Raw genomic sequence first — 24,318 nt, 5'->3', positions numbered from 1 at the left:
TATTATATTTTTATCATCTATATAGTTATAATTTGAGCGAATAATATTATTCAAATAAATATCATCGATATAATTACGCTATTAATATTTAAATACAAATTAATATTCAATTTTAAATTAATCGTTACAATTTATTTGCGATATTAAATATTTATCAATTTTTATTATTTATATATTATTTATTATTAATATATATATACATATATATTGATTTTTATTTAAAAAGTTAGAATATAAATTGAAAACAAAATGTGTATAATATTTAGGATTCGTGAAAAAATTGGGCTGACTGGACCGGGATTCGAACCTGGACTCGAACCCGGATCTTCCACTTTCCGGGCGACTGCTTTTTAACCATTGAGCTATCCAAGGCCCACCGTCCAATCTTCTCACGAATGCCTATTTAAATACTTGGCTTGGAGGCACTCGTATCTCACAAATATGTTTCAAAATTACAGGGTGGTGGGTGTTTGTTAAATTTATATTTACGACAAGGAATAATTATTTAATTCATACGAATGTACGATTGCAATAAAAAACAATGCATCAGTTAAAATTAATAAATAATAAAATAAGGAGAGGAAAAAAGAGAAACTAATAAATAAATCTATAAGTACATGTGTACTAACCACGTGGCTTGTTATATATATATATGCATTCTATTAAAACACACACCGTCATTCCAAGGTGGTAAGTTATAGGGGGTTAAAACGAAAAATTGATCTCAGTCACGACAACTCGATATCATCAGTCGATCGAAAAACGATATTACACGAAAGGGATCTATGTCAGGCTAACGTTAACACGCATAACATAAAAAACCAACACAACGAGACAATTGAATTTTATCGCGATGATCGTTTGATGCCCTTAACGATAAATAAATTTGTCGAATCACACAATTGATATGATGATAATAATAATAATAATAATAATAATAATAATAATCTATTTAAATAAAAATCATGAAAATGTTTCAAATGAAATTATTTTTTTGTATTTTGCTTTCGTTTGAGATAGAAAATTTTGTTCAGAAGGAAAAAAGGTGGATTAATTTAATGGAAGAAGAAAATAGAAAAAAAAAAATGAAAATAAAAGATGAGACTGTGGGTGGGATGAAACTGATTTACTTACTTGTTTTTTTTTTTTTTCTTTTTTTTTTTTCTTCTTTTTTGTAAACCAATTCCATAGAGACAGGTAAACGACAGATAAAGAAAGAAGAAGGAGAAGAAGAAGAAGAAAAAACAAATCGTAGGTAAGTGTATATACGTCAAGTATGGTTTCACGGGACGATAGTTATTGATTTTCGACGCACAATTTATTGTCCCGTTGAAACGAGGGTATCGGTACACGCGATACCACCTGAAAGAGACCAACAGACTAACAAAGTATGGGTGTGTGTATCTATGTATGAGTATATATAAGTTAATCGAATTACTGCATAATTAATGCATCGTAAATTGGTGTAGCACATTAGGAAAAGTTCGTCCCCCCCCTTTCTTCCACTATCAGAAAAATATCAAACCTTGCTTTATTTTATAATTTTTATTTTTCTTTTTTTTTCTATTCGTGATCAACGATTATGCGAGTTTGGAATATAATAATTTTTTATCAAGGACGTACATAAAGCGATTAGAAAAAAAAAAACATAAGAAGAATATTATTTTTTATGGTGGATTAAATAATAAATTCGAATAAATTTTGATAACAGAACAAAATGATATTTTTATCGAAAAGTAGTATGTTTAAGTATGACGAAAATAAAAATAAATTTAAATCAAGTAAATAATTCGTTCGAAATATTTCATACCTCCCCCCCAGCCCCATGAGAATGATTTCACGAAGTATTACATTATAAATATCATTAGATCAATTTTGATACTCAATTGAATTTTGTTAATAATTTTCTTTGACTATCTTATTATTGTATTAATGTAATAAAAACATTTTATTTTTGTTCTTTCATTTTTCTCATTCAATTAATTCATATCAATAACATTGCGTTGCACTTTTCGTGGCGCGTTATAAAAAGAAAATTGTTCGTACCCCTTTTACGGGGTTGTCTCGTATCTCCCCCTTACATCTCCCATAAGTTTCATCCGATCGATATTGCCCCGTTTTTCTCCCACCAATCTAACAATCTACCTTCCCCTCAAAATCTTTCACTTTTTCGTCTCGCTCGTTGAGAAATTTCTTCTTCTTTTTCTTTTTTTCTTTACCCCTTCTAAAAAGAAGTTTCACTTGAGAAAAAAAAAAAGAAAAAACCAACTAAGCGTACGTTAATTGCGTCTCTCTTTGTACCGTCTTCCCGCGGAAGAAAACAATGCATTTTCTTCTTAAAATAAAAACTAGGCCAATTCGGAGCTAGATTTGTAGGACATCAAAGAAACGACCGTTTTAAATGAGAAAAGCAACTGGGTTGAAACTCGGTTTAGTGTCTTACGTGTTACGTCGTCGTAATGTTTCATATGGGGGTGGGTGGGGTGGGGGAAGGGGTTTGGAGAAAACATAAACGATAAACGTTTGTTAAAAGTTACGAACATTTGTAATAATGACCATCGTCAATACTATCAGAAAGAAAGGAAGTACGGTGATTAAAAAAAAGAATAAAAATGAATCAAACAAAAGGAAATGAAATGAAATGAAAAGGAAAGGAAAGGAAAGGAAAATAAATTAAAAATGAAACGTCTAATGAGCCAATTAAGATCTCGTTAAGATTTGTCCAAGTTAGTTAAAAATAAATGCTTGATAATACTGCACACACACATATATATATATGCACACACATATATATGTATCTAAATTATCTTTTCACCCTTCACCGATAATAATAAAAATAGTAATGTTAAATTATTCCAGACGAATAAAGAACGAACCAACCAACCAACCAACGTTCGATCACGTCAGATCGAATTTCTCTGATAAGAAAAACACGGAAGTATTCGACAAAGCGAATCCATGTATTTCAAGATTGTTTAAGATAATATTGACGTAATCACGATGACCGATTTCTAACTAATCTTTCAGATATTTTCATCCTGAACTGTGGTCTGTACTAATTATATAATTTCTTTCCTGATGGATCATTTGTTCTTTATACTTTTTTTCCTATCTTTTTTTTTATTAATACAATGTTATTCGTAAATCTAATACAAAGTAGAAACGATTAAACGATTATTTTCAAATGATGATGGATAATTATGACTTTTTCGAATAAATTTATTGAAATATCAATCATATGAATTCAAAATTGATTTCAAAATATGGATAAGACGTTTGTATATTTAATACAATTCAACAATTATGTTTGATTCTCGTATAACCGATTTAAAAACCAAAACTAATATCACAACTATTTTGAAGACCTGTTAATTTGTTTTGTATGATGTATGTAAATGTCGTTTGCACGTATATACGCACAAACGGGTGTTGCATGTATGTATGTATAACTGTGTATGTGTATGTGTGTATTTACGTAAAACGTCAGCTTAAAGTGAAATCGATTAATGCTATTTTCCTTTTTGTTTGCGCGACTTCGGGGTCCTTTTATCTTTCACACCAGGGTAAAATAACAAAGAATGTTATTCCCACGCGATAGGTCGATCGATGGATCAATCTTTCTTTCTTTCTTTTTTTTTTCATACAAATATTGTTTATGAAATATCGACTGGTTAACTGCAACGACGTCGATACGGTTTCTTATTTTTTTTTTTTTTTATTTTTTCTTCTTTTTAATATTCCTTTTTTAACGTGACTTTTCGTTTTACCGAAATTCACCTCGGCAATTTTTTAATCAAACTTTTTTAATCGTTAAAAATGATTCATATAACGCATACTTTGCTCACTTTGATTTTTAATATTAAAAATAATTGGAACAACCATTTCAAATATTTTACATCTAACAAAGGTAAGAATCAAGTTCATTTTATTTTTAAATATTAATACTACACAGATTTATGGGTGAGGAGTGGGGGGAGGGGTGGGGATACAATGTGGTAATCGTAAAGTTAACAAACCTCGTGTGTTAGGCTCGACAATTTTCAACCACCTCACTTATATATATTTCTTTTTATTTTCTTGAATTAAATTGCAAAAGAAAATGTTATTTTTCCATTTGAAACGAGCTGATACATATATATATATAAGAACGTATGAAAATAAAACTTTAATAATACATTTACGTGAATCGAATCTAAAATACAATATACCCCGTGGACAAATTTCGTATCAGCATTTTATACAAAGCTTATCTACGAAGAATGAAAAAAAGAAAAAAAAGAGGATGCATATTTATACGATAAAAAGAATCACCCTTATATCCAACCCTCCCCCTCACCATCCACCCATTTCAATTCCTTAGAAAAAGTATTACGTCCAACATGAACATCGTTGTATATTATACATTTGAATACAATGCGATCATCCAAGGATGATTTATTTTTGTACACACTCGATTTACATTCTATAGCTTTTCTTTTTCTTCAATGGAGTCAACAAAATTTACATTCATTTCTTTTTTTAAACTTTTTCTTAAAAGATATTATTATTATTATTATTATTATTATTATTGTATTATTTATTCTAGCATTTTCTAGGAAGTTCAAGATTGTCTGATGCAAATGCACTTAAATATTTGTTATATTGTCATTAAAAAATTGTTATTAGAATTCAAGATAAACTATTATTTAAAAATTAGTATTAATATTAAGTAGTACGAACAGAGGATCATTTATATATGGTCAGACATCTTTAAGTAGTATAAGAAACGGTATTCTTATACGTGGTCAGACATATTCAAATTTGTACAGTTAATTGATTTAACAAATGAATTACTCTAATTATGTCTCTAATTAAGTATTATCCTTCCGATCTAATTAATCAAAACCCTTAAGAAATATACTTTAGAATTTTTGGATCATCAATCATGCTAGTTATTTCTTTTTTTCTTATTTATACCAGTGAAATATTTCTAATAAGAAAGAACAAACACAAAGTTGCATGATTCAGGATAATCATAAGAATTTCGGTGGTTGTTTCTACCCTTAATAGTCGATAATCCGCGTGAACCAATGGGGTTACTAACCTGAAAACATAGTGAGCATTTCGTGAGGTTTTTATGTGTATATATTCGTAGTTTGAAGTTAGAAAGAACTGGCGAAACATTTATCCCCCTTTAAAGCCCTCCTCCCTTCTACCCCTTGGCACCCTCCTACACCTTGCCACCCTCCTACCAACTTTTTTACTTCTTATCAAACATCGACCCGATTAATCCCTTCGTGTACAATCCTCGTTGTACTTTTAACCATTTAAGAACGATTTTTATGGAAATTGTAGGGTTACGAAAGCTGCTAATTACATCAGCTTCGTTTAAGAACAAAAATACATTTTTTTTCTTCTTCTTTCTTTCCCTTTTTTTCTTTATAATATAATTTTTTCTTTACAATATAAAAACATATATATATATATATTGTACTTTGTCGTTGAAAAATTTAATTAAGAATGGGAAAAGAAAAATACGTAAAGTACATGTAACGAATATTTATATAAAATATTATTTGAATTGTTTTAATAAAAGTAATGAAGTTTCTCATCACACACAGTGATTTTAATTATATTAATATGTTATTACAAAAATGTATATGTGTTTATATTAATATATTTAGAATAGATGATTTATAATAAAATAATATATTTTGTTCTCTGTGATTATTTTTTCTACTTTTTAGTGTGTTTGTATAAACGCTTAATAAGAAGATATAAGCACGCAAATCGATAATATGCTGATGCTTTATGAAAGAAAGTTTACATAATTGAATGTGCGAATATAGTAATCGTGAACTCTCACATTGGTATCTTACCACCCTGCAAACGTGTACTACAACGATCGATTTTAATAATCTTTATTCGATTTGTAATGTCGATTGAATATATTTTTAAACGACCATTTCATTTCACTTAATTATATTATTGATAGATAAATATTGAAATTATTTGTATCGATAGTTTATATTCAATGCAATTCAATCTTTGTTCGAGTATCATCAAAAATATGAACGATATTTATAATGGATTTTATTCTAATTTAAAAGAAAGTATTTCCCGAATATCTAAAAAAGATTCTAAAAGTTATGAATGTTTAAAGGAATGCACGGGCACGGGCCTATGAAAATGAAATTTTTGTCTGAAATCAATAAATACGAGAGAAGAAATTCCACGATTTTCTAATAATATCTTTTTTTTTTTATATTTTTTAAGAAGAAAAAATAAAATGCTTTAAAAAGTAGGCTAATTTTGGTGAAAAATCGAGAAATACATCTTGTCAAAGTAGGAATTATCTATCATTCTCTCGGTTATGGGAAAACACGAAGGTGTAATTAGTCGCAGGGTGTGCCTGTCTGTTTCACCCACCCTCATCCACCTCTCCTATTTCCTTTTCCTGAGGGTGAAATTACGAGACACACAAAGGATATCTATCTTTGCATCGTTCTTGTCTCTCTTTTGTCTACGACATTCAAGATCAGCTGTTTATCGTTCGTATTTTTCTTGGCTTTCAATTTTCTTTCCTGGCCTTTTACGAAGGGATGGAAATAAAAGTAGTAGAAACGTTAAACTAGTCCGACGAGACAATTTAAATAGGATTTTTTTGAACGTACGTTACGTTTATTAATAAAGTGTTTAAACAATTTTCAAATATAATTGCTATAATTGAATCTATTTGAGTTTTGATTAGAACATGGATTTTTAGAGGAAAATGTTTTAATTGCTCGTTCGTTTTGATTTTCATTTGAGAAAAATGGATTATTTAGATATTTATTTTTATTTGAATTTTATAATTATTTTCGTTAGAAATATTAATATGAAATTGTATAAATAATCATTTATTATTTTACATTAAATTTTTGTCTATTAATAAAAACATTGACAAATGTATTTTGAATATATAAAAAAAAAATAAAAAGAAATGAAAACATCACAAACAATCAAGTGGTTTAAAAACGCTGATACAAAAATAACAAAACAATTCTAAAATTGAATTGAATCCTATTTCGATCTGTAAACGATACTCCAATTATGTAAATAGAAATGACTATTAATGAAAAATAATTCTCGAAAGTTTACCTGTTGCAATGAAACTCGAGAGGAGTATAGCTGGTCGATTGGATGTAAATGTCGACGACTTCTTGTTAGTGTTGTTAACGATTTCTTCTTTTTTTATTTAGAACGTTTTCACATTTGTAGAATCGAATAAAACATTTAAATATATGATTTCTCCTTTCTCGATGTAATTAACATATACCGTAAAAAGTTTATTTATTCAAAATAATTATTCAATTCACGTGTCCAAATAGTCATAGATTGATAACACACAATATCAATAAAATAAAACAAATCGAATCCCCAATGATCCTAGACACACGTGTTTCCATCGACGCGTGTGTGACAGCGCTGTTTATCAGCATGCGTGCATGCTTAACGTGCACGCATTAAAATAAAAAAAAAAGGAAGAAGGGGAATAAAACTAAAAGGGACAAAATAATAAGGAGAAATGAAAAAGGAAAGAAGGAAGAAAGGAAGGAAGGAAGGGCACCTATCCTTTCTCCCTACTCATTCAACAATTAATCCTTCACAAGTTTCTCCTATTCCTGCTGTTCCTGCGTATTCCGTCTTTGGTCACGCACGCACCAGTCACGACAGACGACGAAGATACCAATAATAATAATTATAATAATAATAATAATAATGACGATCACGAGATATTAAATAAAGAGTTCTCGAATACGCGTCGTGTATATTTTAAAAAAAAATTGAGGAAAAATTAAGAAACCGCAAATGCGCGCGAGGGGAGTGAAATCGGTGCGGAGGAGAGAGGGAGAGAAAGAGAGAGAGAGAGAAAGAGGAGGGAATAAAAATTGACGACGAGGACGATGGACGAGAGGTTACGAACGGGCACGCGCGGACGAGGTTACCGTAAACGTACCGGCGACACGTAGCCTTTTATACCGAAGAGAATAAGAGGAGACTATCGAAGAGAACTCGTCCTGCGCCGCGACGAACAGCTCCTGTTCGAGGTAACACGCGCGCCTCGTACTACTGCGCATACACCGCCGCGCATACTGACCCCCTATTCGTTAAAATCCTTCCCCAGCATTGCCAACTCACGCGGACCAATGGTATATATTTCAATATGGCAGCCCACGGGATTACCTAATATGGCGCCTATTTTCGAATTATTATCTCATACTTTTATCTTTTTTTTTTTTCATTCTTCTTCTTCTTCTTTTTTCTTTTTATCTTTATTTTTATTCGCCAATTTTTTATTCCTTTATTTGTTTTTTTATATTTAATTATTGTTATTCGATTTTTATTTCTTCTAAGATTATTTTTCTCACGATAATCGAGAAATGTTAAAAATGCGAGGAAACTGATCGGTGGATGCGTATACCTAACAATAAGGTCGTGTCACGTTATGACGTAAGCGTATGGACGTAAATACCATGAGAGAATAAAATTCGATATGCACAGTCCGCCATGTCAAGGACTTTCCTATATTCGATCTCTCTCTTTCTCTTTCTCTCTCTTTCTTTCTTTCTTTCTTTCTTACCCTTTTTTTCTAACGTTTTACGATTCTTACCTGCGCCAACGCATTTTACCGATTACGTTTAATAGATAAACTTTACAAACTCTTCGATTTTTATTTATGTTTTGTACCCCAGAAGAAAAACTATCTTCTGAAATATAAAAAGGAAGAAATTTTAATTCGTGGTTTAAATTATATTAGATAGCACATTTGCTCAGTATATTTACATACACCTGCATCAATCAAACGAGACTCTAGTTAAACCCGTCCAATGGCATTCATTGATCTTAAAGTTAGTATGATGTCATTTCCGTTGATTATTGTAATGTATTACGATGATGTCAATTCGTTGATTAATAAAAATACTTCCTTTCTATTTGTCGATGATGTACCTTTAAATTATCGATCACCTAATCTCGATTGGTGCTCAATTAAAAATGGCGGCCAATCAAAAACAACTGCAGCAAATTTGAACATTTCAATTTATAGTTATCGAACATGTGTTTTTAATGAATACTAGACAATCTTTCTCTAAAATATTTTTATTATTTATTATCAAGCTTTTTTGTGTTCATATTATTACTAGTATAATTTAAAAATTAATTTAAAAGATTTTGAAAAGTATATACGCCATCTTTAATTTGATCACGTAATGTCAGGTTCCTTTCACTAGTTGAATATCCGCAGACAGTTTACGAATATTTTATTTCATAGTTTGTCAAGGACACGAAACCACACCAGGGATAACTCCTACTTGATCGATCAAACCCTTGCGACCAAGTCGCTGTAATTTCCCGTATTTACGATTTCAGGGTAAAAAGTTTATATGATAGATAAAACAGTGACATATATAAATGCGTTTAGCCCACACACAGCCACAAGTATTCTATACAATGTCGGTTGCGGATTGATACGTAATTATGAAAGCCCCTTAAAATGACAATATAAATTTAAATTATATTTATAGTATATGATTTTTATTTTAATATTCTATATTTATTGAAAACAAAATAATTAATTTATTTTAATAGAGAGTTCCAAAAATACGTTCCATCTCGGGCCTCTTGAAAACCAAACCCAAAATTAATACTTATTTATTATTCATATACTATATAAAATAAAATGTTATATATAATAATGAAAGATTATTAACCTATAAAATATTATCTTCGTTTTATCTTTCTAACCCCATTAACAATTTTATTTCTTTCTCTTCTTATCGCGATCGATTTGATATCACATCTTGACCTACAAAAGTACATTTAGTAAAGTAATCGAATTTAAGCTTCACACGATTAAATGGATGATTAGAAAATCAAATTAATATTAATGAACCTTAATTAATTAGTCTAATTAATACACTGTTGTGTGAGTTTCCATTCAAACTTGCGTTCCTCTTTTAGATAATGTTGCAAAGATAAAATAATCGAATTTCTTATTATAGATATAAATACTCGCTCAGGTTTAAATTCTATTTATCATCTAATAATAATTTTTGAATGCATTAATATACAATATGCTTTAAAACGTGAATGACTTATAAATGTAATTAACAGGTCGTGAGATTTAATATGTTGATAATAATTACCGACCAAGATAAAGTTATATCGATAATGTAGAATTCCACACGAAAATTTATACTTAAAAAACAAAATGTGTTTAATTTTTACCAAAAATTTGAATTTATAGCACGAATTTAAAAACACAATCATTAATAGATAATTTGAAACAATTTTTGTTTTAATTTACACACTTTATTTTACGCATTGCCAACTTAAAAAATATATAATAAACCGATTGCAGCACCATCTACAGTATAAACTACAGTGTATGTACTAATATGTGTGTGTGTGTGCATTGCAAAGTTGTTGTTATTTGACATTTTATTTTAATAAAAGTGATTTAAAGTGAAAGAAAATGCCGAAAGTAGTTTCAAGAAGCATAATATGTTCTGATACAAAAGATCAAGAAGAATACGGCGAAGAAAAACCATTACATATTTATTATTGTTTATGTGGTCAAATGACATTGATTTTAGGTTAGTTTTCTGCAAAATTTTGTTGTCATAAAATTTCATATAAAGAACAATTATACAAAAAATTATTATATTTTAGATTGCGCTATTGAAAAATTACCATTAAGAAAACGAGATGGGGCAAGGGTTATTGATGGCAGTAAACATGCACATAAAATGACCTGCGAACAAGATGAAGTCGTTTACCTTAAGCGTTCAGAAGGAATAGAAAAACAGCATCGACAAAAATGTAAAAAGTATGTATTACTTCATTATTGTTATAAACAACCTACGTATATAAAATATTTTTGTATGATTAATATAAAAATTATGGTCATACAGATGTGGTCTATTCTTGTATTACAAACATGATCCAAATGTGAACGTAGTGTTTATCGTAAAGGGTGCTGTGATAAAAAGTTCTGGAGAAGGTCCAATGACCGATATATATAATCAAGTAGCAATTGAAAAACCTAAGAAGATAATGGTTACCAAACATACTAAAAATATGGGTAAATTCAGTTCAGTAACCGTATCAACGATAGACGAAGAAGAAGATGAGATCGAAGCTGTAAGTTGAGCAAACTAATATTTAAAATATTTAAAGTATTTATCCAAATATAATTGGGACATTTATAAATGAAATTTCAATTTGTAGAGAGAAGTTGCTGACTCATATGCAAATAATGCACGAATCATAGAAAAACAATTAGAAAGAAAAGGTATGAATAAAAGAAAAGCAATACCACCAACGGAAACAAATATTAAACGGACGAGACCGAGAGGGACTTTATTAGATGTATAGTTTTCCAACAATTTTTCCATATCGCAGTAATTTAATTGAGAACCGTTATAATAATATTTTTTTCTAATTATGTATTTATGTCTATTATGTAACTCTTAAATTAAGGTAGTCATTGGTATAATTTAATTGGTAAATATATTTTAACACTTTTAAATGTTTATTAACATTACATAAAAGTAATTAATATACAAATGACTAGATTATAAACATTGCATAAAAATTTACATTGCAAAATATAGATTAGAATTTAATAAATAAATATATATTTTTTTTAACGTACAGTATTGTGTGTGTGTGTGTGTGTGTGTGTATCTGTCTGTCTGTATGTATGTGTGTTTAAGGCGAAGCAAGAAGTTTCTTTTTCTTTTGTATGTTTTGTAGATATGTCGATGAAGATAAAAAAATTATATTTTTCTAAGATAGTAATAATCTAGGAAAATTAAATGTATATTTTCATTCGAATTAACTTAAGTCTATATAATAGAACAAATATAATTATCCATTTATTTTTTTTGTAAATAAAACTAAACGATCAGAAAAGAATGTTAATATCTTCCATGTTTTATCTATTCTGATAGTTCAGTAATATAAGTAAATAATGTTCGCAAAACATAACTTAGATCCAAAAATATCACATACAACGTTAAATAAAACTGCGTATCTTTTCATTAATTATTTAATTTATTTTACTATAGTATATCTTCATCGATCGACAAAATGAATACTAAACCTAAACAACATAATGAAAAATTAAAAAATTTGTATACAATATGTGACATTTCCTTACCATTCTAAATATTATTATTGTATATAGGAATACAATATATTTCCTGCATTCTAAATGTTATATAAGTTCAAAAAAAAGTTTTCAATCAATGAAATAAATATACATTATATATAATATATATTTATAGACTATGGCAATATATTTATTAAGAAGAAAAAAATTCGATCATAATTTGTCGTTTTACAGATATACTATAGAAATAAAATGTATGCTAAAAAACATATATGTATGTAAAAAAAGAAAAAAACAAAAACAAAAATGATAAATATGGCTCTATTCAAAAATAGGGAAAGGGATTAATTTTTGCAACTACCTAAAAATATATTATAAGTTCATCGTATCATACTTTATCTTTGATATAGCCAGAAAATGTAGTTGCAAACATTTAAAATACGTGTCTCTACATGTGATGTGTGTGATATATGAAATTGTTGTTTTTTGTCAAGCTTCATCCGATCTTTAAAGATATTCGTTTATATAATAAGTATTATAAAAAAAAAGTCAATAAAAAAATATTCAAATCTACTTATCGTTAGCAGCAAGAAAAAAAAGAAAGTTAATTAATCAATAATTGAAAACTCTTCTGAAAAAGATATTTTATAAAATCACGATCTTTCTTCTTTCGTTCTTGTATTTAGAATTAAACCTAAGATGTTAAATATGGTAATAAAACTCTGACCACACTGTTCCACAAACAACAGGACAATTATTTACAGTGCTGATCAAGGAAATGGAAATTATTTTATATAGAATTAAAATAAATTAAAATAGTAATTTTGTCATCGATAAACGTATGTCAAAAAGGAATGCGATTATATTATTACATATATATATATAACGTCTGACCGTGTATACGTAGTAATATTTAATATTGTAACAAAATCACATGCTATAGAGCCTGTATATATATAAGATAATTTAAATTGCAATAATCTATCTTACATCGAGCATGATTCGTTTCATTTATCACGTTCTTAGCTGCGTTAAATGACTTCTCTATGCGTGTTCATTATTATTATTAATATTAGTGTTAATATTATTATTAATATTATTATAATAATATAGTAATGTATCTTATATAGAAAAAAGATTACATTTCATATGCACATTTAAGTACTTATCTGAGATGACTTAATGTCCGTTTTTTTAAGTATAGTAGGCTCATCTTTAAGAAACGTGCCCGATCTAGAACCAACCGTTAGTTGTTTAGGAGTCTCTTCGGTATGGCACTTAGTTTTGATCTTATCGTCGTTGATTTTGGAAGATAATTTTTTATTAACAAGGATCGGTTTATTCGGTCTATTAGTGCCAGATTTAGGGGATGATTTTCTGCTCGAATTATCCGATCCTTGTTGATTAGCGCTGTTGTCTTTCTTTTCTCTTTTAACGATCGAATTAACCATAGCAGTCGATTGTACAGTTTGTCGCATATTCATTATTCGACTGGGAACATTGTTTATCGACTTACTTGATATATCCGGTGTCTTGGCAGCATCCAAAAGATTCCTACGTAAATTTGGCGAACCGTGATAAGCGTTAATAGCTGCTGCCCTACTTCTACTCGCTGCGGTTGAATTCTCCAAAGATCTTGGCGGCCTACGTGTTACCGGTACTGGATTTTTCTGTTGCATCGGTGATATATTCTTCTTCGTTCTATCATAAATTTGAGTTTTATTTATATTCTTTCCTAATGTCGGTGATAATTTTTGTAACGGATTAGATTTAGGATTAGCTGTTATTTCTGTCATAAGACTATCGGTAGACATAGATGTATCCATTTTGTTAACATTTTTCTTTACGACCGTTGGTTTGTTTTTAGATTCTGCTAACGAATCTACGGACAATCCGATCTCTGTGCTTTTCTGTTTAAACGATGGCGATTCTGGACGAGTTATACCGCAACTTTTACTTATCACATTTTTCTTCTTGTTCGGTCTGGCCATGTTAGATTCGGTCAAACTATCAGAGGACAGTGCCTTTACGTCTTTCTTTACGGGTAGCTTTACTCTCGCTATTGGTTTTTTCTCAGTCACTCGTTTCGTCGCCGGACTAGACGTACGCGATGAATCTGACGACGAGATCGTAATTTTTCGTCTTTGTATTATAACTTTATCTTGACTCACCGTAGTAGCATTCTCTTTTGGTACAAATTTGGTTCTCGGTTCTAAATATCTAGACTTTACCTAAAAAAAATCATATTAATTAATATTATTAACATATAATAATAGAAAAATATATTATATATGTTATTAATTTTAATTTACTTCTATTTTATTGGGCCATGATTTAGGTCGACTTGGAGGAGCATCACTCGTACTCGGTTTATTATCCTCTTGCAATTTTCTTTCAACAGGATCGCTTTTTGGTTTATTTAAAACTTTGCGCGTTGGCATTTGTTTCATCGTTTTGTCGTTGTGCTCGGATATAGCCATTTTCACACGTTTCAAATCTAAATTCCGATTCGCCGAACAACCAGATGATGTCTTTGATTCCTTTGCAATATAATACAAAATAAAATAAACTTAATTCGTTTAATAAATTCATCTCTAATTAATTTACCTTCAAAAAATTTGAATGCCTTGATTGACATTTCGACGTTTCGTGTGGTAAAATAACAAGACACGCCAATTCTTGAATCCTACGACGAAGTTCCAAATCCATTTTTAACCACGTAGTTGATCTCGCAGCTCTCGCTGCTTCGCGAACCAAACATTTTTCAACGCGAGCTTGAATTTTCTTTAAAAATTCAATAAACAAAGGACCCCATTTAAGCTTGGTCTGAAAATTATCCGTTTGCAAGGGCAATAACATTTTATGCAACCTGGAATAACTTTTACACGCTTGTTCCGGTGGTAAACGTTCTGCCGCGGATAAAAAGTTATCCTCCAAACGGCTTATGTTCCACGTTAAATCGCGACCAAGCGATTGGAAATTTTCATTGTTTAATATTGCCGCAAAATTGTCGGATAAAAATTTCAACGTAGTTTCTAATAAATTAGAAACCATTCTGTAGACCGGTTCTGCCCAGCGTACATTTGGCAAAGTTGCTAACAGCTTATCACAATCCATCATAGTTTGAAGTACATTATCTGTAGACTGTGAACAGAGAGTAAAGTAATCAAATTATTCATTTATAAACGTTTACAAATGTATATTAAAAAGAATAATTATTTATAACATTGTGTTGTTATACATACCATATGAACTATATGTTGTAAATAACATTTTTCCATTAATTCTCTCGGAAGGGTTGCGAATGCTTTGCATGGCCATATTCGTACAAAATGTCTTGTTACCCATCTCAATGATTTACGATATATTTCATCCAGACCATAAGCTGCTGCCAATGGCATACATTCCAAAACTCCAACAGCACACACTTGACAAGGCTAACAGTTTTATAAATATATTATAGTATCACAAATATTTAATATTCAATTAGGAATATGATAAAAAATAGAGTAATATTTACTTTATGAAAAGAATGACAATACTTGACTTTAATAGTATATCCAATAACTTCTTTAAGACCTTCTAAACAAAGCATATCAGCCAGTGTAGCTAATTCGACGATGCTTATGGAATCTGGTATGTTACTTTCGCCGCTGTATATGTGACGTAATGCAAAATTTACCGCGTTGTATGAATATCTGTAAAATAATTTTCAAATTAATATTAATCTTGATATTTTAAATTTTATTAGAAATATTATTAAATGATAATATCGATGTACCCTTGTAAGGAAATCACATTTCCTGCGCTTTCGATCCATCCACCGCTAAGTATTGCAGCAAAATATTGACAACGAGAACTTAATATACATTTATGCGCTCTAATACGTTCTCCGGATACGTCGATGGTAACGTCCGTATTAATTTCTTCCGAAAACATTCTTAACAAATCTTCACCCAACCGATTGTGTGGTTTCCCTCCAGCCAAGCTTGATGTTTCTGTTTCCTCTGTACTTCCATCTACAAAATAATATTTTAATAATAGTTTTCAAATTATTATATATTGATATATATTATATATTATAGTATAATAAATATAATATATAGTACTATAATTTACATACCAGCTCCGGAACGTCCCATGCTACTTTGCATGCTACTAATATCACTTTCAGAAATGATACCTTCAGCTTCCCCGTCTCTCGTTAATTCCTCAAGAGGTGATTTTTGTTTGGATGGTAACGAAGTACTCATGACAGAAGAAAATACTCGAGAGAGAGTTCTAACAGAATCGCTGGTTCTTGACATAACTAATTTACTTTCTATCCAAGATGTTTCTGGAATACTACTACTCATACGATATACAGCCCTGTTTTCCTTGGGCATTAAATAATCAGAGGTATGAGAATGTCCAGATGTTTCTGTTAAATCAGAGAGCCTAACGAATTTCGAACTAGGCTTTTTCTTATTCAATTGTAAATCCTTTACGTCGTGACTAACATGATTATTCTTATCTACTTTAGATACAGACGTATGGTTGTTATAAGTCCAATCCGCTTTTACATAATCTGGACCTTCCAACTCGCATTCTATCTTCTTAATAGTCTCATTTAAAGATTTATGAGTTTCTAATATTTTATTACCAGTCGAGGGAATGATTGGATGTTTGTTAACAGTAGTCTCAACATCTCTGCTTAGTAAATCCGATAATTCATAATCACGATTATCGCTATTGGGAGATGGTCCGCTGCCACTGCTAATGTCAAATGTTTCACTTTTACGTGTTTGTCCATTGGTACTTTCCGTACATGTCTTGCCCCATCCAGACATATCTGAATACTCATCTTCGTATATTTTGGTATCGTCATCCAATGGTTGTTCTCTGTCGTTACCTAATTCCTTGTATTGTTGATATTTAATACTAGCACGTAATTCTTTATCGATAATTTCTATGTGAGAATTTGGTGGAGTATCCTTTATATCATACGCCAAACATTCTTCCGTAGACGTATCCATGTTATTATTAGAATTACTTTCCAATTCATGCAACGAATTTGAATTCTTATTATTCGTTGATTCACCTCCTGCAGCATCACTGAGAGAATGACTAGAAGAACTTTGTTTAGTTTGCATCTTCTTCAAATCCCTTTGATCCACCGACAAGCTATGCGCTCGTTTATGTTCTTTTTTTATTATTGATTCTTTATTAAGTGCTTGTCCATTACCATTGGTACTTTGTGTTTTATCGATGTTCCATGAATGACGTTTCAAAACCGATCGAGAAGAGGATAAGGTTCGTCTTCTTACTATAGGAGAATCCGATTCGATGAACATGAAAACACCGCGTTTGGGTTTTTCTTTAATTGATTTAGTCGAGTGTGAATCTTGATCCTCTTGAAGAGTAGAAGAATTTTCGTTGGTAACAACCTCGTCTATTTTCTCTTCGATACGTTTGTCGGTGAACGACGATAAATTTCTTTTATGCATCGTTTTAGGAGGAGGAACACTTTCGGTCGTCTTTTGCGGATCTCCTAAATCTATGAACATTGAGAATATATTTTTCTTATCGACTTCCTCAACATTTTTATGATTCGTATCTTCTTTAACAATCTTTTTATTCTTTGGAAGATCATTTTTATTAGATATATCGATATAGAATTCGCAATAAGCTTTGTCACTTTTCTGTGCTTCTAATTTTTTACTTTCAATATTTTCTTCCACCGGTGTGTCTTCTTTAGATTCTACGTTATTTAAATTGACGAAAAAACCTAAACTACCGTGCTTCTCGTGGCTGTTAGATCTTATTGAATTTTTAATGCATTCAGGAGTGGAAAAACTTTGAGACATGTTAGTTATGGAACTATCTCTCGTAGTTGATCCTGATTCACTTTTTGTACAATCGCTCATATCTACAACCCACGCGGTCATAGAAGAAGACATTCTTGATGGTTTATCTTTAGTATCATCCATAATAACAGAACCGCCAGATACGATAGGCGTAGATTCCGTTTTACGTTTTACGATAGGACTATCCATAGGTTTGGTAAAATCTGATGTGCTGACCCCACCAGAAATAATTGGAGCAGTTTCATTTCTTTTAGTTTTTCTGATTACATCTACCAGCTTAACATTTTCTATATTACAACCTACAGTAACTGGTAAGCTACTGCTAGACTTATATGCACTATCGTCGTCTTCGTAACATTGCAACGTAATTTTATCATCTGTTGTTTTATCCGCACTGGGATACAATGTATCGGAATTGGCAATACTATTTTGCAGAAGATAATTATTTTCTAATAAATTTTTATCAATTTTAGATTCGTAACTGTCTAAAGATAAATATCCTGAATGATACTGTTGCATATTTGTAGCTACTTTAATATCAGGAGTAAAATTATTTAATACGTCATTGATAGGTACAGCCGTTGAATCCGTAGTAGCATTAGAAATCATATCACTATCTACACGGTGTCCCGAATATTGTGGTATGGCACTTTGAAAAACAAGATTGCCTTGTCTACGTTCGTATTCTTGTCGTAACACGGAAAGCTTATCATTCGAATCGAGTTCAAATGTATTTCTTCTTATTAACAAAGGTTGCTGTGCATTTCCAGTTGTATTTTTATTAGTCTCTTTAGGATCCTTCGAATCCTCCGTCGTAATATCCAAAAGTACATCTTCATCATTTTTAATATCAATGTTTACATCTATTTTATCTTGAGAATTATTGATATTTGTGCTATTATCAGGACACGGTGAAGCATGGTTGCTTTCACCGCTATCTGCTTCTTTTATTTCTACAGCTAATGACTCTTTGTTTGTACCCTTATTCGCGTCGTCTTTGCTGATTAACATTGAGTTAATTTTTGTTATCTTAGGTATATCGACAACTGGTTGAAAGTATTTAGTTATTTTCATTTCTGGTTCAAATTCAGCAATTTTATTACATTCATTTTGTATGTTGGTTACTTTAAATGGACAAGTAAACTTATAGAATTGATCAGTAGCAGTACTCTGCGATAAAGTCTGTGCAAAATCAGCGGAAACAGACATATAAGGTCGTGTTGCATTTATACCAGTTTGTAAATCTTCTTTAACGTTAATATTTAAAATTTCCACTTCGTCGTTCAAAGAAGACGCGTCTATGAAGTAATGATTACTTATATTAGAATTACTGCATGCCGATGAACGCGTGAAATCAGTCAATTTGTGCTGTACTTTCTCTGCGCATGAACTTTCCACTTGAGTACAATTATCATGCACTTCTTCATCTTCTAGCTTTTCGAATACTTTCTCTTTACATTCGTCATTATCTTTTGGAACAGATTCAGAGGTCTCATTTCCTCCTTCGCTTCCACAATCCGACTCATAAAATGGATCACCGAGAACTTCATTTTCGTACTGGGTGATCTCATCGTTATGCAACGTTACTTTTTTAGGATTTTCTATCGACGAACCAGACGAATATTCATGTTGACTATTCATAGAAGAGCTCGTAGCACTACTGTCGTTAATAAGATAATCCATTAATGCTATTTTATGTAAATCTTTTGTACGACGCGAATCACCATAAGTAGTTAAAGTATCATCGTGTTTGCAATCAATAGCAGGTACATTGCCTTCATGATCGGTTCGTGTAATACAAGCTGAAAGCGTTGCATCAATAGTCGAAGTATATGTTGGTAATTGAGATTCCTCTAAATCTACATCCAAATTATTTTCTGAAGTTATTGTTTCAAGATGATTAATTGAATCAGCCATTTCTAATGACATTGGACTTTTATTTATCACGACATAGCGTTTCTCGACTTTCACATAATGTTCAGTTGTATCGCTCGTTGGTGACCATATTTTATGTACTCTGTTGAGATAAAAATAATTCTATCAGTTATATATCATACTCTTTTTTATAATGTTTATAATTTAAAAATGTTTTTATAAACGAAAAATATTATTTTGTAAAGAAAAAAATAAACATAAAAAAAAAATATATATAGGAATAAAATCTGCTACGAAGAATGCTTTTATTAATATCAAATAAAAAATGATGTACCACTATTACTTAAAAGAAAACCTTTCACTGAAATCTGATCCATTATTGAAGTAAAAGAAACTTCTTATCGGTGGTTTAATAGAAATATCACGAATAAATACTATTGGTTGCCATTTCTCTTGTAACAAATCCAAATTAACGTATAAAGATCTGTAAAATATAATTAAACATTTTATAAATCAATACGATTAATATTTTTTTTTATTAATTTATCTTTTTCTAAGTTAACGACGTATAACAAAAAGTTACCTTAAAACATGTTTAGAAATTTATGAATATCTTTATCGTTAATTTTATCCCCTCGTCGAATGTGCAATTTTTTAAATTGCAAAGTTAAAAGAAATTCACATCTGTTCAAAGTGTAGAATGATTGACCTTGTAACAATTGTTGTACTCTTTCTATATTTCCATTTTCCCTGCTGTCTAGCTTTTTTGCAGCCATGAGACATATTTATTTATACTTGTTTACCTTTAATTTAACCAAAATATTTAAATTATTAATTAAGTTACTTTTTTATTTATCATATCACTGATACACATATACATACACACACACACACACATACACATACACATACACATACACATACATAACGTATTATGCGTATAATATATATGTATATATACTATATTATACATTACATACGTATAATTACAATTTATTTATTAGTTTAAATATTATTAATATAAAAATATAAAATTTATAAATATTCATTTGACTTAATTTAAATACTCATTTAAATACTTGCCAAACAAACGCACATCTGCTACACAAAGATTAAAAAACAAACAATATTTGAATATGTTCTTTTTTTCATTAAATTATTTCACACAATTATACAAATCAAACATCTGAATATAAAACACGTTTGTGTTAAATTATAATAAAATATAAACGTATGACGGATTTAATTTATTCCCGGTTTAATCATTTTTAAAGTTAGAATCTAAGAATATGGGCACCGACGATTACTGTCAATTTATGGCCACTGTCATTTTGTGTAGATAGACGTATTTAAATATTTTCAATGCTAGAAATAACATATCCAAGTTTATCCCGAAAAATTCGAATTGTAATTTCTTATTTTTCGTTTTATTAATTGATAGTAAAATAAATGGTGGAAAGAAAATAAATACGAATTATCTTAAAGATAAACTTTAGATGAGAATTTCTTAATAATTTATTGATCGTACGTCACACATACGCACCTTGCATTATTTTATTCCAGATGCAATGACAAAAAATCCGTGAATTATCTCGACGATATTCAATGTCTACCCTTAAAAGCATCTCATGAACAAAACCGTCAAATCTTTCGATAAATTCTTTTATTTATTCGTATAATAAATCACCTATTTCTTTGTTATCCTAATACACAACCGCAAATTTGAGAAATGACGATCCCAGTTCCGAAAACATAATATAAATACTAGGAACCACCGCTAGATGGTACTGATTACTCTCACCGATTACAAATTTCAACCAATCGCGTTGATAGAAATTATTTGTCAACCAATCAGATAAAAAATATAGATATAAATTATTATAATCAATTCTAATATTATTTTTTAAATATTATTTAAAATTTGGTAACAATGTCTAATGTGGTCAGGGAAAATAATTTGAATTTTAATTTATTGTTAGTATTTGATTTGCTGGAAATAGTTTTACATTTATTTATACAAATTTGATTGTGTGCGAAAGTACAAATAAACACACACACATACACACAGAGATGTTCATATATAAGCATTGTTTATAAATATTCGATATTATGTATGTGTATAAGATGCACATGTGTTACAATTGAAATTTAATCTCTAAATCGATTAAATGATTAATATATTTTTTTATTTAATTTCATAGCATACTATATTGTCGTACTCCTCGTCGTCTTGACTAGTCACTGATGAAAATGATGAATTTTCTTGATTATTCGATTGACATTGAGGAAGAGGTTTCAACCAATCGCTTGTAACAATTCCCGTTTGTAAATGTTTTAACATTATTTCTATATTTGGTCGTAAGACTAGAATCGTTCCTTTTTTTAAATTAGACTTCAAAAATCTCCAGATTTCAATTTGTTCTGATTCCGATAAATAAAATTCAAAAGGATTATTCATGACTACAACGTCACTCGCTTTTACTATTTCTGGTGCATCCTCGATCTTTTTGTGTAAGATTTCAATCCTGTCGTTCATTTTGTATTGATTTATGATGCTATTTTGTAGATCACAAAATTCTTTATTCATTTCTATACCAATTATTTTACTAGCATCAGTATAAACGTATGCCTGAAAAATGCATATCATTTTGTATTAACTATAATTACATAAAATTAATATTATTTATTTTCTTACTTACCCCATACAAAACTGCACCCAAACGTGATCCAATATCCAATACCATTTTACCTTCTAAAGTTGGTAATAAGGTATTAAATATAAAATATAAAGCATCTCTTGACATGGAATGTGAAATAAATACTAAAAAATACATAGCATAAATACATTAGAAATATTAGATTAACCCCTTGCACTATAATTTAATGCGAAGAGCTGCATGCTGTATTCTATGCTATATTTCTTGCTTCTTATATTTGACCCATAAGATTTGCAACGAGTAGAACGCTTGTTAGAGTGCTAGCAGTTTCAGATAAATATGTTATAATTTAGTAATCTTACTTAACGGTTTAATATCCCTTGATCCACAGTTGCAACAATAATATTTTTGAAGTTTTCCATTGTCTATCAATTCATTCATATCATCATCGTCATAAAGAAATTCATCAACATGCAATGTTACATTAGAATCGCAGTCTGAATTCTGTAATAAGTGAATATTTGAATGAAAAATTAGAAGAATTTTATTAATGTTAATTAAATATTTATATTTACTTCTCCTTTTTTGGGAGTTTCTATATGTTCAGAAGGTAATATTCCATTAAAAGGAACTCTCTTTTTTATATCATAAGCTATTGAATTTAATAAGAACACTGGATCGTCTATAATAGCATCCTCCATATCTTTCCTTAAATCATGTGTAACTGCGCGTTTATCTAAATATTTAAAACAAAATTATAATAGAATTGTCAAAATAAAAAATAATAAAAATAATTTATCAAAACTTTATACTAACCCGGTCGACATTCGAATATATTTTCCATAGGTTTCCATTCTTGCAAAATAAAAGCAAAAAATTGTTCCTGATCCTTTTTGTTTAAATTTCTCATCAAATCGGTGAATTGTTTTTTTGCATTTTCTAAATTAACAGCCATCTTAAAGCATAATAATAATAATAATTTATCTCACGTAAATGTCTTTTGAAAAAATGAATTATTATGTCAAGATTTTCTATAATAATTGTCAGTTAAATAAACGACGTTTGTTAGTCCTTAAACTACAAACGCATTTCTCCACGTGATTTTATTCAGTTCGATGACTCCACGTTTAGAACACGGGCATTTAAACTTTTAAAGGTTATGTTATACGTTTTATCTGACGATCTAAAACAATAAAAGCGTTATAATTATTCAATATCTGCAGATGGTAATATCGGAATCTGACGTATCAGCTGATACAATTATTTTTAAATTTTGAATTCACAGATGGCGCCATTGTAACAATCTTGCTTTCGATACTTTTTAATCGATATAAATGTTAATCGATAATTTAAAATTAATTATTTCGTTTTTAAATAATATAGTGATCAAATAATAGGACGAATTATTAGCATCAAAAAGATGAATATTTATTGTTGAACAATCTAAACAAGATACACAAGGTACAATATAAAGTATTAATTGATTAGTAATTATTTAAAAAAAAAATGATTTCAATGTACTCTAATACATTTCGATTCCTGCCACCTTAATCGTTGATAATCATCCTTCTCTCGTTTTCGATACATAATCGCATTAAGTTTTTGTAGAAGTATAAAATTATCCTTAAGAATTCGTGCTTGTCTTTCGCGTTCCAATTGTGCGCGTTTCGCATTAAAAATAACGTGAGATCTACTTTTAGGTGGGCTCGTATCGATGGCTGATTTAACCTCTCTTAACTGTAAATAAAGTAAAATATAAAAAAGAAACTAAGAGAGAGAGAAATTTAAAAAGGAAAAAAAAAGG

At 29.8% G+C, this 24,318-nt stretch overlaps 3 protein-coding genes and 2 long non-coding RNA genes across 8 annotated transcripts; 2 read left to right on the top strand and 3 right to left on the bottom strand.

The window, feature by feature from the left end:
- Nucleotides 1–7,277: 7,277 nt before the first annotated feature.
- LOC122524073 lies at nt 7,278–8,074 on the bottom strand. Its single transcript, XR_006305452.1, has 2 exons — nt 7,979–8,074; nt 7,278–7,469 (listed from the first exon to the last, which is right to left on the bottom strand). It is a non-coding gene; the product is annotated as an uncharacterized LOC122524073 (long non-coding RNA).
- Nucleotides 8,075–10,422: 2,348 nt separating this feature from the next.
- Nucleotides 10,423–11,551, top strand: LOC122524489 (STING ER exit protein). Its single transcript, XM_043646800.1, has 4 exons — nt 10,423–10,616; nt 10,693–10,849; nt 10,935–11,163; nt 11,251–11,551. Exons 1-4 carry the CDS (start codon nt 10,496–10,498, stop codon nt 11,395–11,397), a joined length of 654 nt encoding a protein of 217 aa, XP_043502735.1. The 5' UTR covers nt 10,423–10,495; the 3' UTR covers nt 11,398–11,551.
- Nucleotides 11,552–13,034: 1,483 nt separating this feature from the next.
- Nucleotides 13,035–21,608, bottom strand: LOC122524488. Of its 3 annotated transcripts, none has more exons than XM_043646797.1 (10): nt 21,401–21,608; nt 20,441–20,660; nt 20,192–20,341; nt 16,260–19,999; nt 15,918–16,155; nt 15,657–15,834; nt 15,382–15,573; nt 14,744–15,280; nt 14,449–14,676; nt 13,035–14,367 (listed from the first exon to the last, which is right to left on the bottom strand). In XM_043646797.1, the coding sequence occupies exons 4-10, from the start codon at nt 19,909–19,911 to the stop codon at nt 13,294–13,296; spliced, it is 6,099 nt and encodes a 2,032-aa protein (XP_043502732.1). In that variant the 5' UTR covers nt 19,912–19,999; nt 20,192–20,341; nt 20,441–20,660; nt 21,401–21,608; the 3' UTR covers nt 13,035–13,293. The 3 variants fall into 3 exon arrangements, with proteins under 3 accessions (XP_043502732.1, XP_043502734.1, XP_043502733.1); XM_043646799.1 differs by having other exon boundaries at nt 20,201–20,341; XM_043646798.1 differs by having other exon boundaries at nt 20,213–20,341.
- Nucleotides 21,609–22,021: 413 nt separating this feature from the next.
- LOC122524487 lies at nt 22,022–23,683 on the bottom strand. Its single transcript, XM_043646795.1, has 5 exons — nt 23,331–23,683; nt 23,090–23,250; nt 22,877–23,018; nt 22,557–22,678; nt 22,022–22,486 (listed from the first exon to the last, which is right to left on the bottom strand). Exons 1-5 carry the CDS (start codon nt 23,467–23,469, stop codon nt 22,043–22,045), a joined length of 1,008 nt encoding a protein of 335 aa, XP_043502730.1. The 5' UTR covers nt 23,470–23,683; the 3' UTR covers nt 22,022–22,042.
- A 206-nt stretch (nt 23,684–23,889) lies between these two features.
- Nucleotides 23,890–24,299, top strand: LOC122524486. Of its 2 annotated transcripts, none has more exons than XR_006305553.1 (2): nt 23,890–23,975; nt 24,215–24,299. It is a non-coding gene; the product is annotated as an uncharacterized LOC122524486 (long non-coding RNA). The 2 variants fall into 2 exon arrangements; XR_006305552.1 differs by lacking the exon at nt 23,890–23,975 and adding an exon at nt 24,034–24,124.
- The last annotated feature ends 19 nt before the right edge of the window (nt 24,300–24,318 follow it).

Source organism: Polistes fuscatus, unplaced genomic scaffold (genome assembly GCF_010416935.1).
Source record: "Polistes fuscatus isolate 324 unplaced genomic scaffold, CU_Pfus_HIC Scaffold7, whole genome shotgun sequence".
NCBI classification, from domain to species: domain Eukaryota; kingdom Metazoa; phylum Arthropoda; class Insecta; order Hymenoptera; family Vespidae; genus Polistes; species Polistes fuscatus.
Note: the sequence above shows the minus strand (reverse complement) of the source record. Positions and strands in the feature narration are given on the sequence as shown.